Below are 16,110 nucleotides of genomic sequence, written 5' to 3'. Positions count from 1 at the left end.
AACCAGCATAGAGCCCAAAGGTTTAATGCATTTTTAATGCTTTTTTTTAAGGATACAAAGAACAGCAAAAACATTTAAGACAACTATTTACATTACAAAAAAATGAGGTACAAAAACATCCGCCAAGTAAAGCTGCAATTTTTATAACTTTTTTTTTTTTGGTTTGTTAAGATCTGACAAACTCCAGTGTAGAAACACACGCTCACAAAAACCTTTAAACATTTTCACATCCAATTGACTTCGACATACAAAGCAAGTACCGATAAAAACCCAGCAACATAAAACTGCAATTACCCCCACACGTATTGAGTCAGTATCCATTTGATGGAAAACATAAAAAGGCACTTTTCAGTGTAGTCTAACTGCTCAGTAACAATCACTCAATTCCTCCAACACCATACATTTAACAAACTATTTGGTCTATCTCATAGGCACATTTTTGTGCATCATGGGTAGACAGAAACAAGGATGGATGAATGGATCGATAAATTAAAGCAAACTCTATTTCTGCCTATACCAAAATTGTGGCCTCTCTGTTCCAATACTTCTGAAGAGGCATGTAGAAACATTTGTACTAGCACATGTCAAGAATATAAAGGTGATATATTACAGCAACAAGACATCTCAGTGTTGGCTGACAGTAAAATTTTGCGTATCCATTGGAGTCCTGCAGCAGTCTCAGCATTGAAGACCAAAAAATAAGGAGAGTTGAAGCTCCATCCCTTCCATCAAAAAGCTATGATATGCTGGCTGTCATAGCACAGAAGACTCGAGCATCATTTCGGAGGGAGGGATTCCTTTTGAGGCTGTTGCTAAGACTTGCAGTCAAGGTCCAGAAACTCTTTCCATCAAGTGCTTCCAGTGTAGGCACAAAAAAGAAACAAAAGGCCAAAGATGTCAATGCCTTAGCTCAGCCATCTGGTATTCCTGGGCTCTGTTTTGACGATGACGCCGCGGAGCATTGGCGTGTTGCTGCCATCTCCCGGTTCCTGCAAGGTAAATAGAGCTCAGGTCACACTTGGTTTGCTGACCAGTGGCTGAATGCTTTTAAGCAACCTCACTTAAATTCACACACAACCTATCAAAACAAAAGCACTCAAAAAGTGATATACATTAAATTCCTTAACTTATATGGTTGACGGCCACAAAGAAGATGGTATCATCCTCTAGTATGACATAAAAACCTTTCCCTACTGAAATAAATAGAAATGCAATTAATCGGATTCAGACAAAATAAACACTAGATACAGGTACCGCGTCCGCCGTGCCTGACATTGCGACCGCCGCCCCAGCTCATCTTATAACCGCAATGGAAACCTAGGCTTCTTTCAAATTCTGGATCTTTATATAGTCACCCCTCATCACAGCAAGATGCTCTTGAACAGGCTTGTCAATCTATTATTGATCAGCCGTGCAAATCATTTGTTTACGTTGGGGCGACAGTCGTGTGTTGAGGAGGGGGGCTGCGGAATGCTGTGCAGCTCAATACTGTGTCTGGTACCTGGCAGCGGCCTTGGAGGAGGCAGTTTGGGGTTGCTGCTGGGGGTGTGGACGCTGCAGACCTTGATGAAACCAGCCATTAACAAAATAAGAGCAATGCCCATCAAAACCACTGCCCACCAGTGATCCTGCAAGAGAGACACACATCAAATGAAACCAACAGTACGTTCAATTATTGGATGCGTGATATCCCAGACACTTACCTCGATCCACTCTGCAATGGTCTCGTAGATTTCCGCATTGAAAATAGTTTTCTTTAGTCTTGACAGAGGCCCGTCAGCATCCACAAGCCGACACCTCATGAACACGTCGCAGTAGCCCTTGAAATTGTTGCACGGTGAGCCGGGCTGCAGACTGGTGATCTTTCTGTTGAAGAACTTGGCCCATTCCTCAGAGCCAGAACTTCGACAGGTGCTGGGGTTCACTGATGGCAAAAAAGAAGATTTGTTTCCTGAATATCCAGATCCTTAAAGATTTGGAATTACTGTCACCAGCATGCATGAAAATGCTCAGGCTGTTTTTCAGACTCTTAACTCACTTTTTTCCATGCAGCACACATGACAGAGTTCAGCCGCCTCATCCTTGTCGCTCTCTATAGCACATGTGCATTCTTCTAGATTGTACTTCTCACAAATGGAACCGGAACAGACCTGCTCCAAATAAGTGGATAGAGGCCGTTTAAATGAAATTGTAGTCCAATTAGAAGACGTGAAAGCGAAGATCACGTACCCCATTGATACAGACTTGTGAGTCCTCATTGCAAGAGGTGAGGTTTTCCTTGGCTTGGGGAGCAGGACACAGAGCAGAGTTTCCATTGCAATTGCTTTGAAGAGCACACTCAGACGCCTTCTTGCACATGTCAGGTGTGCTCTTGAAAGTGCATTCATCAGTGCAGCACGGGCCTTGGCTTGGACTGCAAGGAAAGGTTTGGGTTTTTTATTTTCAGACATTTGGTTTGCATTTATTCCAATCGTCACAGTCTGATTTAGGAAGGCAAACCCTGAGCCACTACTGGCTGGGGAGACTAGCCGATAGCCTTAGCGTCTTTAGTTTGAGTTTTTAGCGAGTTTTATCTTGAAGTATAATAAAAGAAATGGCATCCTTGAACTAAAGTGAACTGCCCGTCAAAACCATTCATCGGCCCCAGAATGAGCGCATTCACAAAAATGTTCACAAAGCACGATTGTGCAACATTACGTTCAGTTTGTCAAAAATATCTTATGAACTTTTATTCATTGAACGTGTTCAGGTACCACACTGTAGCATTTGAGTGCAAGTTAAAAAAAGGTCATAAGGATATAGAGCAATACCAAAGATAACATAAAATGAACCCCAAAAGCTCATGGATGACGTTATAGAAGTACAATGGCAATGTATGCATTTGGTGTAAATATATATTGATCACGTCTGACCTGCAGAGCTTTCCAGGTTGGAGTTTACATCTTTTTTCCTTGTCTTCTTGGGCATCATAGCAGCATGGGTCCTTACACTGATCCCTGTAGCCGCAGTCACACTCTTCTCCATCCTCCACAAGTCCATTGCCACAGATGGGCATTCCAGAGACTGCATTCAGACACAGCGCAATGAAAAGTGAGTCTCACCAACAGACTCAGAAAACATCTAGACAAGAAAATAACTCATTCACTGCCATTGACATCCATTTTCACTGATGATGGTGTGAAACTTAAGTTTGAAAACTACCATGACTTAGATACCTGTAGAAGGTGGCATTGCAGCACATTGGATCGCCACATTCGGGTAAAAGATGTGAATGATGGAACACAATGTAAAAAAGCCAGACCCTCACTTGGGCCATACATTCAGTCAGGGTCGTTGAGGGCGCATCTCAGTTATATAGCTGATATCAAAAGCTCTTCTAGAGTCTTTTGTTTTGAGATGTCACAAAAACACAACTTTCAGTTACTGTCCTGCTTGACAGAAAAAACTGATGTCAATGAAGCCAGTCTACAAAAGACATCTGATTACATCTAATTATAAAAATTGCAGTATTTTTTTGAAGATAAATCAAGTCTAGAAATATCTGTAGACAATGATTTTAAAACATTTAGATGTGCACAACGTTACACATTATCATTGGGATGTTTGTCCAATTCTCAAGGGAAACCTGCTGCAGTTTTCAAGTTTGATGTTCACTTTGACTTGAGCAAGTTGCCACACATTTTCTGAGTTTGTTTAGCAGTGCTAAACAGATCCTCTGGGATCTTTCAGGTTAACACACAGTGCCTCTTGCTTAGGTGTGGCAGCCTCTGAGGTCTTTCTGGCGTGTATGTCCCAGCGGCCTTTTCAGGGCTTCCTTACAATTGGGTGAATACATATGCAAAATATTGTTTATTTAAATAAAAAAAAGAGCAGAGAACGTATGTTACTGCCACTTTTTTACAGAAAATAGCATCTCCATTTAAATAAATAGCATCTCTATTTAAATAAATTTATCAGGAGCAGAGAATAAATATTACATTTTTCAGCCCCTTTTTTTAAAGAAAATATTTACATTTCACATTTAATTTTCCCTTTTGGCTTCTCTACCAGGAGCAACGAGAATGTCACATTTTCTGCCCCCACTCCCCCCACCCCTTTTCTTTACAGAAAATATTACACTTCATTTAATTTTGAGAATGCTACATTTTCTGCCCCTCTTTATACAATTATTTATATTTCACATTTAAATGTCCTTTTTTGCTTCTATCTAAAATAAATGCACCTCAATCTTCTTAATGATTTGTAACCATTCTGCAGATTCAATTGGAATTTGTAATGTAACAAAATAGTTAAAAAGGGTGTGTGTGAATACTTTTGCAATGCACCGGGTTCCCTTTGTTAACATTGTCCCAGATTACAATATTCTTAAAAGATGAGTCAAAATGTTATAAAACAAGGCGATAGGATCTGAAGATGGCTGGCAGCGAATGAGTTAGGGGATCGGAGAGTGGCACAGCAATATCAAACAGTAAAGGGCATAAATATATCTACAAAACGGTTCATGAGCACTAAAACTAAAAGATTTACCAACAAAACAGTCATCCTTTTTCACTGCCAGAACGGCGCTTATATTGCCGATGCTGCAAGTTGAAAACTTGTTATTGTTGATCTTGTCTCCTGAGGTGGCTCGTGCATACATAATGTAATTGCCCATCTCCTTTTGGATCGGATTGCTCGATTCTCCGGGGGTGCACTGGATCCCAGAGTCATGCTGCCAATATAGACAACGCGTTGCTGATTACAATGCTGAAAGAAAACGGTGCCACCGCCAGTTGAGCGTTTGTGTGTTTGCATTTACAGGCGAGCCCAAGTTGTGTCCGATCTCGTGGACGAGGGTGATGTGCGACACCTTTGGAGGCACATGAGCAGCGTAGTTCTGCACGGTGATAATGCCGGTGTTCAGGGACTTCCTCCTCCCGTCCGCGAACAATCTGTTTTTCTCACAGATGCCACCTGAGATTCCTGTAGCCAGAGCAACACTGATTATTGCATGACTGCAAAAAGACGTAGGATGCTCGTCATGGCTAGTGATGTTAAAAAAAACTCCAAGGGACATTCAAACAGCCTCTTCTGAGCTCTTCAGATGACGCAATATCAAGTGACATGACTTGTGGTTTTATTGCATAATAATTAATTGCTCAGTTATTGCTGCAGTTCATTAGTTACGATCACCCAAACTGTGTGAATGTGACACACCTGAGGGAGAGGCGACCCAAGCCAGGCCTAGGACGCCTTTGTCAAAGTCTCTGTTGGTGAAAACGTAGGCCAGGCAGTAGTCATCGTGGTTCTGTTCAGAGTTGAGATCCAAAAACTTCTCCACGCCGATGTTGGCGAAACGAAAAGGGTTGTCGGCCTGGTTATTTGTGGTGTTGATCTAAGAGGTGAGGTGATCAATCAGGTTCTTCTACAGAGACAACCCCTTTGCTGTATGTGCAATCATCACTCTTCTTGATGTCTTGGTTATTGCCAAGGTATCATTTCAGTTGCTTTATCAAGGTCAGAAGTCAAAATTTGCAATCCCTACATAGCACAATACCAATCCCTAGACCTTGGCGTGTGAAGGCTCAACACAGCTTTGTTAGATCCCACTCACCCTGATCCTTTTAACCATGAAGCCGATATCTCGAATGCCATTGAAGTTTGTGATCTGGTAAATGGAGTTTAATGCTTGAACATGGCTGGCGATCTGTGACCAAAGTTATATCAGCTTTAGATTAATGGAAAAACATCTCAGGACAACTCATGCTCTTTCAGGGATAATACCTGTGCAGTGACAGCTTCATGGCTGCCATAGTAATTGTAGAAAAGGTGGTCGGCCTGAATATAAAGCTGGCAGATATTCTTATCTGCTGCCGCTGCTCTCTTCTTTCGTAAAATGACAGGACCGTAGACGTTCTCATCCACATGGTGACCAGTCACACTCTATATACGAATGGACATTGGAAATAAATTGTTTTTTAAATAGAAGTATAAAATGTAGAGGTATGGGCTACATTAGCAATAGTGTAAGGATGGTTGTGATGCATTATCAGTAACGTTGGCACTTACTTTGACAGGCGGGTCAATCTTAGATGCCTGATACTTTCTCATCCTTTCAAACACTGAGTGATCAGCACAGCCTCCATCAGAGCCATATTTATGAGGGTAAGCTGGCAGAAAAAAAGATGATTGCCTGGTTAGTCAATATAGTCTATTGGCTCTTTTGTAGCTATGTGGTCAATTTCATTCATGTGTTTTCCAATATCCACTTATTTCCCGTTTGACATCTACTTTGTTTTTCCTAGTCTAGTATAATATATGCATAGTTTATATCAAATTTACATATGCATAATTAAGCCCCACATAAATCTCAGCTTTTAGCATTGTGAAAACAGAAGAAGATACTTACTGATGTCATCCTCATGATAAATGATGGAGTGAAAGGGGGCAGTCTTCTCCTTCAAATACCTTTCTGAAGGTTCAATGTAATACATTCCCTGCTGTGTTTTAATGAAGCCCTCGAATCGCCCGTTGATCACAGAACCATGGCTCAGTGTTCCTTCTTCACCTGAAACACAAAGGTGGATGGAAGCACTTTTCAGTGAACCCTATGGTGGCAAAGTGTTTTACTTTTCGCAAATTAAAGCTGCAGAGATGAGGATTTCATGCAGCTTGATAAAAATGTTCCTCATAAAACCACAGAATTGTCATTCTTAACACATTTAATGATAACAGATTCATACCCTTAAAGAGAATGATTCAAACATGCAGCTAAATATTCCAAGGGAAGACCCTGAACAGGGAGAGAATGTATGTCTCATTCTGTCTCTCTCAGACACACAAACCTGACAAACAGGATATTTGGACTTTGCACGAGAAATAGCATGCGGGTTTGCCCAAAGGGGGATGTCATCAAGAACAGAAGGAACTCAGATCTTATAAATTGTGTTGTGATGAAAATTAAGAGAACCTACCAAGAAGTTCCCCACTGTAGATATGTGACGTGTCAATTGGTTCGTCCTCCCCTGACACCTCCACTCTGAAATCTGGAGAAAACACTGATGTGTCCTTCTTCATCTGCAGATTGAAATGCCTAAATATGGAATAAAAGTACAGTATGTCACATACATGGAATAAAAGTACAGTATGTCACATACATCACCATACAAGGCGCATTGGAGCAAAATGAAGATTCCTCATTTATGTGGCGGAGTGGGAGTAATGATTTAGACTATTTTGGTGGCATCTTTGAAGTATACCCCAAATTGCCCATAGGGATTTTTTTTTTCGTAGATGTGATTGATAAAGTGGGAAGAGCGCACCAAGTCTGTTTTTTCCAAGATGAATGCGCATAATGTTTTGAATTCTTAGCATGTCTTCACATTGCCTCAATCAGTTCCTATCTTAAGCATGTGAACCTTCCAGGATTGGGTAGCATGCCATAAATATTTAATTTTGAAACAAGACATGAAATTTCTCATGCTAATACCTAGTGTATGAAATGAGTTTTCACTTTCACTTCGCTTCCTGGTGATAGAATTCTCAAAAGCTGCAAAGTACCATTAGTAGACACGAGCGTACCAATGAAAATAATTGTTGTTGATAGGAACATCTTCAACCATTGTGTGTTGAATTAGGAAGTATAGTGAGCAGTCATTGCATTGCCTCAGGTTTGGGCAACTCCATAGCTCATGTGCACTTCATGTGATGTGGTGGAATGTGATTTTCAAAGAGATTATGCAAACTGAAGTCTGGCTCTGCATGTGGTTATTCTCACAAGATATTCCACACACTCATCAGTTATGCAGGCACATAAGGAGAGTACCTAGTTTTTAATGACTACATTTGTAAGTGACTCATTAAGATGCTACGATGTTTGTTATTTCCTGTAGAGGATAAAGAACGTATGCCCCTGACTGCGTTTTTTTGTCTACATGTTTTGCTCCACTCTTTGTGTTCATATCCATTGCTTGTAAAACCGCTATTACATCATCCTAACTGTTTGCATGTCAATGGTGTTTTGCATTGTTAGTATGAAGGGAAGTGAATCTTATCAAACCTTATTAACCATTCCTGTTTTGTGTGTTTGCAGTTGTTTAAGTGATCACTGTTATTTATGTAACATGGGTTGATTGTGTACATTCTAGATCAGGGGTGTCACTCATTTTTTTCGTGGGCCGCATTGTAGTCATAGCTTTTTTCGGAGGGCCAATAAGACTGTCAACCCAAATAAATGTATGAGCACCTCATATTATATACAGTCTAAGCTACAAAACAGACAAATAACTCATTTTCAAATCAGACGAGTAAAAACTGGTCAAATATTTAAAAAAAAGACATTAAAATTGAAGACAATTTGCAATTCTAGCAATGACATGACATGATTTAAAAAATAAACAACTATGGTACATCTTTGTGAAGAAATAATTTACCAGGGGGGAAAAAAGTCTTCCTCGTTATTATCGCCAGATCCTAGCATTAATATTCATGTGAGCAGGGCATCACAAGAAGGCTTTTCTTTTGTTACAAAAAGCTTTTGTGGCGGCATGTAGCCTCAAGAGCTCAACATTTTTCAGAATGGCAGAGACAAAAGAGACAAAAAAGGTTATTCTTTTGGGCTATTTACACTACTTTTGTGAAAAACAGAAAACGCAATCTCAAACTGCTTCTGTCTCTGCGTACTTCAAACATGACATCATCAGCGGTCTTTTATGACTTGGGTGTGGAAGAAAGTAAAGGGTATTTGCACAGGGCAGAAACTATCCACACAATTACAATGCATGAACAGTGGATATAAAAAGAGCCCCTGTTCAAATGCCAGTTTTTTTGTGATACAATAAACTGAGGCCCACTAAATCATTTATTATTATTTATTATCTTTAATGAGACCTTGAGCAAAATGTTCCCCGACTGACCTGCCGTGGGAATGGAAGTTCAGGTGCAGGGTTTCGTCTTCAGGTGTAAGCGCCCTCTTGACTCTCTGGTGCTTCTTGTGCAGGGCCTCGGTGTCATAGGATAGACCCTCATAATGGCCAATGTATTTGTTCAAGGGTCTTTTCAATAGGGCTGCAAAGAAATAATAAGGTGATGTCAAAATTCTTGAGACACAAAAAACATTTTTCACTGGTATTGCAATAGTGCCTTGAGCTACCAGTCAATATGGGTATCACTAAAATTTTAATATTACTATTCTTAATAATTGTGCATATCGATTAAAACCATCAAAACAAAAAACAATTTAAGCATTCAAAATTGTAAAGTATGATTTGGTGAACTGAGTACATTTTATTTCATTATAATATTCCATGCAACACATGTCACAAAGTTAATCCTATTGGCTTTCATATTGACCACTTAGTTTTTCTTTGTTCTGTCTTTGGGGAACGACAAAGTGGTCCATTTAAACCTCAAACAAGAATCACATGACGAACAATCCTTTACGAATCGAGGATTGTTTTTTTTGTTTTTTTTCCCCCCAGGAGGCCCGTGAGGCACTGTTTTCACTCAGTAGTTCCATTCATGGTCAGGTGGTTACATACTCCTTCATATTCTCAGTAGAGCTGAAGCTATTGTTGGATATTTAGATTACATTACCAATGATTTGTTATTTTGCTTTACACAAGAAAATGTTGGGATGAAGGTCAACGTCAATTCTTGGAATTCTTGGAAGCGTGTGGGGGCATTACAATGAATTCTAACTAGCAATTCTCAGTCAAAACAATAGTGCATTAAAGGGGAAGTCAACCCAAACATTTTATTTATAATATGTTGTATGTGATTACAGTATACGTAGTCTAAACACAGCATTCAAATTAATAGTGTTTGTGGCAAAATTAATTTATCCATCTTGAGGGGCATTTTGCCACTTGCTGTCAACTGAAAATTACATCACAGTTACTCAGACAGAACCATTGTGATGTCATTTTCAGTTGACAGGAAGTGGCAAAATAGTGGGCTCCTGAGATTGGTAAAAACAGGTGGGGCATTTTGTGTTGCAACATTATTCAGAAAGCTGTGTTTAAGACTAGTTGAGTTACACAGAACACATTATTCTAAAGAATTTTTTGAGGGGGTTCTCCCCCTTCGATGAATAAATGTAATACAGCTTGGCTATAAAAATCATGGATGCAAACTTCTGAGATCCTGTGCTTCCTCTTGAGAACTTAAACGGAAAAGTAACTATATATATTAATCCTAAATGCCAGAGACACTACCTTTGTCACGTTGCTTTTTTTTTTTTTTTTTTTAAACATATATGTATATACTTCACTCGGTTCCATGTAGCAATGGCCTGACAGGCAGAGACTCTTACAGGCTCGCAGCAACTTGTTCATAAAAGCCAACAGACATACGCTCACACAGATTCCTCTGCCTGTCCTGAAGAATTAGAATCAATGGCGTAGTAGTACATGGACATTAATGGTTGGAAGTCTAATATTAATGTTACCATAGTGTAGCTACAACTGTATATGCTTAGTCTAATATAATGTTGGAAAGACATTTGAGCATTAATTTGAAATGATTCATATTGAGGAAACATGCTCATATGGTTGACGTTAAGCTGTTAAGACCATTTAATCGATAGCCTTGCGAAAGGTCCCACTGTCCCCACTAGTATAACAGCTTCGTTACTAGTGAAGAAAACTGCACGCTAGTTGTACTAATTACTAATAGTACCATAACTACTCAGGAAAATTTAACATTTAATGCAGTTTTGCTCCACTTACTAAAAACATGCAGTTGTCCAAGTAGTATGACAAAGTTGTATTATTTACCAGTGTGCAGAAATATCAAATTTGAAAACAAAGTCACTATAAAGACAGTGGTTACACTAGTACGCTTCTTACTTAAGACTAAGAGCGTAATAATATAGCGATTAAAATGATTTAATCCAAAAGTGGCGGTAGGAGTGTGCGCGACTGTGTGTTGGGGTGGGAGCGTACTAGTAATAGATAAGATTTTATCTTAGTCGACTAAGATGGGAAACATCGAATAAATTCCGAAACGGCTAATTTTAAATAAATGTTCATAAATTTATTCCAAAGTCCATAGAAGGAGACAATTCTTATGTACGTGAGAATTCGTTACAAGCCTTACCTGTGTTGTGGAGAATGCAACTAAACGTGAGAAGCAGTTTAACTAATATCATAGCGAACATTCCCTTTGGTCAAAAAATAAATAAAATAACTATGTAGGCGAGGTTGGTAGTTGTTTGGATGAATTTTTAGTTGTGTTGAAATAGTGGCGCTTCCTAGTTCTGCGGCTCCTTCACCGGGTTAACACCTCTGCGTTTCTCTGACAGCGTGACGTCACGAGCGTAAAACCGCCCCCCACAGTTAACGATCTTCGGCAACAGATCTGTGACAAATTAAAGCACACTCTACACGAAATAAAAAAAACACGACGAAACGATCGTAAAACGACAAGTGACGAGACAGAGCTTTGGTTTTATGCGTAACATAAACACGCAACGCCGGTGAGTACGGTACGGTTTGTTTACATGAACCACTCAGCCACTTTGTGTATTTCCGCAAATTCAAACATCCGGGTTCGACAACTTTGGGAGTGACAGTAGTAAAATATAGATTTTTAGTTCTTGATGATTGTTATTGTATCTATTACTACTATTGTTCATTTGATCAAATTAATAAATAAGCTATTAATTACCAAGTGATCTTAAAGAGTTGGGTTAGGAGTGGATAAAGTTTACTGTAATCATAAAGACTTGGCTCTGGTGAAATCCACAACCCAACTCTATAATGCAGTATCGCATTTTTATATTTTCTGATTTGAAAACAATGACAACAACTTCGCTGTAATAACGTACAGTGCACGGACTGACGCTCAGATCAATGTATAATGTAGGGCAGAGGTCCCCAACCACCGGGCCGCGGACCGGTACCGGTCCGTGAGTCACTTTTTTTTTTTTTTTTTTTTATCGACGATCAATTAATTCAGGTCAAGACGCTCGTCCCGGTCACGTGACAAGATTCCCCAGTCAAGCCCGCAAAGCCAGCAAAAATGAGTAAGAATTTATTTGGAAAAATATATTTTAAAAATTTGCGATTCTTTCCCAATTACATCCGTCGGTTCAGGTAAAGACGCTCGTCTCGGTCACGTGACATGTCTCAGTCGAGCCTCTGCTGTCAGACTTTACAACATGCATGCCACCTGATAAAATGAATGTGTTTTGTCTCTACTAACAGCACTTGTGTTTGTCCTTGTCTGTTATTTACCTTTTTTTTGTAATTCTGGCACTTGTTTTATTCTTGCACTCATACACGCTGCTGTGACAAGTGAATTTCCCTGCTGTGGTATGAATAAAGTTTCATCATCATCATCATCATCATCATCATCATCATCATCATCAACAAGCAAAAAATGAGATGCTTGGAAAGCTTCTTCGGAAAGGGAAAAAAGACCAATGAGGAGACGGAAGAAGAGGCTACGACTTCTAAGAAAAGGAAAGCTGCATTTAAAAGAACATTTCTGGAGTCCTACTTAAAATATGGATTTATTGCCACAGGTGACACGCATGATATGTGGCGTAGTGTTGGCTCGGGCGTGAATGCTTCGTTCAAAAGATCGAATTTTTTTCAGTGAACCAGAGTGAATTCAGTGAGTCACTTCCTAAAGTGATTTGTTTTTTTTTCAGTTAATATGACTTCAACCAGTAGGTGTCGGTAACGCCCATTGAAGCTGGTGCCACCTCGCCACAAAACACAGCGAAGAAGAAAATGACGCAACTTCTCCTTCACGAACGAGTCGTGAATTGCATTTCCCGTTCATCAACTGAACGGGTCTGTGAGTGAACGAGTCAGAGTGGTTTCCATTTCCAGTTCATCGCGAGAACGGATCAGTGACGGAACGAGTTATTGGGTGAACTGCCTTCCCGTGCATCAACGGATCAGTCAGTGAACGTGTTGCGTCTCCCTCCTGGCGTGAACTATGTAAGCCAGAATGTTGATTTACGATTTGCCAAGGAAAGAAAGAACCACTCACTGAAACACCATTTCTTTTATGCACGTTTTCTCCAAGCTAACGGCTAACTTCATTGCATGAAGGGATGCGCCGTTATGCAACAACGGGGAGATTATGCTTCTCTTTGCGTAATCTCGATTTTATACCACTTATAGTAGTTTTTCAATAACGTGTGTATACATCTAAATATTGTTATCCAATATATCTACTGCAATTTCACATTAATTGGTTGCTGGTTTGAAATTTACTTTTTATATTATTATTATTTTAATAAACATTAAAACCTGTTAAAACTTGTCTGGTGTCTTATTCCTTGTTTTTATTTTTTTGGGCATGAAAATAAAAATCTGCTTTATATGACAATATGTATATGTCTTTTACGTTGTGCAATATGTGTTGGTGTCCCCCAAAATAAGAGCAAGTAGTCAAATACACATTCTTGACACGTACAAAAAAATGCATAAAGTTATTAGGTACACTTGAAAATGGTGATGTACCTAATGGAGTGTCCGTGTGACGTCACAGATCAACCAGCCAATCAGGAGGTGGGGGTGAGGGCGGGTGTGGCACTTTTCACTTTCAGTTCAGCTTTGGCCATGATTTTTCCCTAATGAAGTGGCTTATTAATAGGTACACTTGAAAATGGCGGCGTACCTAAAGGAGTGTCTGTGTGACGTCACAGATCAAACAGCCAATCAGAAAGTGGGGGTGAGGTTGGGTGTGGCACTTTTCACTCTCAGTTAAGCTTTGGCCATGATTTCTCCCTAATGAACTGGCCTGCTATTAGGTACGCCTAAAAATGGCGGCGTACCTAATGGAGTGTCTGAGTGATGTCACAGATCAACCAGCCAATCAGAAAGTGGGGGTGAGGGCGGGTGTGGCTCAAACCAGGGGTTTCGACCTCCAAGTCCTCGAGGGGCCGCGTTCCAATATGTTTTCCAAGTTACCCTCGTTAAACACACCTGCGTGAAAAGATTTAGCTACTTTCACGTTCTGCAGGAGCTAAAACTTTTCACGCAGGTGCGCTTAACGAGGGAATCACACAGCCACTCCATTAGGTACACCGCCATTTTCAAGTGTGCCGAATAACAGGCCACTTTATTAGGGAAATATCATGGTCAAAGGTCACAGGTCCTCGGGGCCGCATTCCAACATGTTTTCCAAGATTCCCTCGTTAAGCGCACCTGCGTGAAAAGTTTTAGCTACTTTCACGTTCTGCAGGAGCTAAAACTTTTCACGCAGGTGCGCTTAACGAGGGAATCACACAGCCACTCCATTAGGTACACCGCCATTTTCAAGTGTGCCGAATAACAGGCCACTTTATTAGGGAAATATCATGGTCAAAGGTCACAGGTCCTCGGGGCCGCATTCCAACATGTTTTCCAAGATTCCCTCGTTAAGCCCACCTGCGTGAAAAGTTTTAGCTACTTTCACGTTCTGCAGGAGCTAAAACTTTTCACGCAGGTGCGCTTAACGAGGGAATCACACAGACACTCCATTAGGTACACCGCCATTTTCAAGTGTGCCGAATAACAGGCCACTTTATTAGGGAAATATCATGGTCAAAGGTCACAGGTCCTCGGGGCCGCATTCCAACATGTTCTCCAAGATTCCCTCGTTAAGCGCACCTGCGTGAAAAGTTTTAGCTCCTGCAGAACGTGAAAGTAGCTAAATCTTTTCACGCAGGTGTGTTTAACGAGGGTAACTTGGAAAACATATTGGAACGCGGCCCCTCGAGGACTGGAGGTCGACACCCCTGGTTTGAGCCACACCCGCCCTTACCCCCACTTTCTGATTGGCTGGTTGATCTGTGACATCACTCGGACACTCCATTAGGTACGCCGCCATTTTTAGGTGTACCTAATAGCAGGCCAGTTCATTAGGGAGAAATCATGGCCAAAGCTTAACTGAAAGTGAAAAGTGCCACACCCACCCTCACTTTCTGATTGGCTGTTTGATCTGTGACGTCACACAGACACTCCTTTAGGTACGCCGCCATTTTCAAGTGTACCTATTAATAAGCCACTTCATTAGGGAAAAATCATGGCCAAAGCTGAACTGAAAGTGAAAAGTGCCACACCCGCCCTCACCCCCACCTCCTGATTGGCTGGTTGATCTGTGACGTCACACGGACACTCCATTAGGTACATCACCATTTTCAAGTGTACCTAATAACTTTATGCATTTTTTTGTACGTGTCAAGAATGTGTATTTGACTACTTGCTCTTATTTTGGGGGACACCAACACATATTGCACAACGTAAAAGACATATACATATTGTCATATAAAGCAGATTTTTATTTTCATGCCCAAAAAAATAAAAACAAGGAATAAGACACCAGACAAGTTTTAACAGGTTTTAATGTTTATTAAAATAACAATATAAAAAGTATATTTCAAACCAGCAATCTAATGTGAAATTGCAGTAGATATATTGGATAGCAATATTTAGGCGTATATACACGTTCGTGAACAACTACTATAAGTTTTGTAAAATCAAGATTACGCAAAGAGAAGTATAATCTCCCCGTTGTTGCATAACGGCGCATACATTCATGCAATGAAGTTAGCCGTTAGCTTGGAGAAAACGTGCATAAAAGAAGTGGTGTTTCAGTGAGTGGTTCTTTCTTTCCTTGGCAAATCGTAAATCGACATTCTGGCTTACATAGTTCACGCCAGGAGGGAGACGCAACACGTTCACTGACATATCCGTTAATGCACGGGAAGGCAGTTCACCCATTAACTCGTTCCGTCACTGATCCGTTCTCGCGGTGAACTGGAAATGCAAACCACTCTGACTCGTTCACTCACAGACCCGTTCAGTTGATGAACGGGAAATGCAATTCACGACTCGTTCGTGAAGGAGAAGTTGCGTCATTTTCTTCTTCGCTGTGTCACCCACAGACCCGTTCAATGCGCATTACCGACACTTACTGGTTGAAGTCAACGAACTGAAAAAAGAAAATGACTTCCTCAAGTGATTCGTTCACTCTCGTTCACTGAAAAAAAAATCGTTCTTTTGAACGAAGCGTTCACTCACGAGCCAACACTACCATAAAACCATATACGTACCCTTCCATATCGGTCAAACGAAGGTTTCGTCGTGTAGTGGTTAGTCAGCCTGACTAACAACCCCATGACCTGAGTTC

At 40.5% G+C, this 16,110-nt stretch overlaps 1 protein-coding gene across 2 annotated transcripts; it reads right to left on the bottom strand.

Moving 5' to 3' along the window:
- Positions 1-17: 17 nt before the first annotated feature.
- adam10a (ADAM metallopeptidase domain 10a) lies at positions 18-11,484 on the bottom strand. 2 transcript variants are annotated; one of them, XM_088370727.1, is made up of 17 exons: positions 11,077-11,484; positions 8,895-9,045; positions 6,954-7,072; positions 6,389-6,547; positions 6,049-6,149; positions 5,764-5,922; positions 5,594-5,686; positions 5,197-5,374; positions 4,799-4,962; positions 4,528-4,711; positions 2,913-3,063; positions 2,230-2,413; positions 2,039-2,150; positions 1,704-1,924; positions 1,502-1,628; positions 1,129-1,193; positions 18-991 (listed from the first exon to the last, which is right to left on the bottom strand). In XM_088370727.1, the coding sequence occupies exons 1-17, from the start codon at positions 11,135-11,137 to the stop codon at positions 911-913; spliced, it is 2,310 nt and encodes a 769-aa protein (XP_088226853.1). In that variant the 5' UTR covers positions 11,138-11,484; the 3' UTR covers positions 18-910. The 2 variants fall into 2 exon arrangements, with proteins under 2 accessions (XP_088226853.1, XP_088226854.1); XM_088370728.1 differs by lacking the exon at positions 1,129-1,193 and having other exon boundaries at positions 18-989; positions 11,077-11,481.
- Between the last annotated feature and the right edge of the window lie 4,626 nt (positions 11,485-16,110).

The sequence above is a fragment of the Syngnathus floridae genome, chromosome 3 (genome assembly GCF_059516105.1).
Source record: "Syngnathus floridae isolate MCC-2025c chromosome 3, RoL_Sflo_1.0, whole genome shotgun sequence".
Lineage (NCBI taxonomy): Eukaryota > Metazoa > Chordata > Actinopteri > Syngnathiformes > Syngnathidae > Syngnathus > Syngnathus floridae.
The sequence above is the reverse complement of the archived record's forward strand: the minus strand, read 5'-3'. Positions and strand labels throughout refer to the sequence as shown.

Bases quoted from the DNA above. Each gene is read 5' to 3' on its own strand.
- adam10a (XM_088370727.1), bottom strand. From the start codon at position 11,137: ATGTTCGCTATGATATTAGTTAAACTGCTTCTCACGTTTAGTTGCATT. The intron at 4,963-5,196 runs GTGTGTCACATT...CTCTGGCTACAG, and splicing joins TTGGGTCGCCTCTCCCTCAG to GAATCTCAGGTGGCATCTGT. The intron at 1,925-2,038 runs GTGAGTTAAGAG...TTTTGCCATCAG, and splicing joins TGTGTGCTGCATGGAAAAAA to TGAACCCCAGCACCTGTCGA.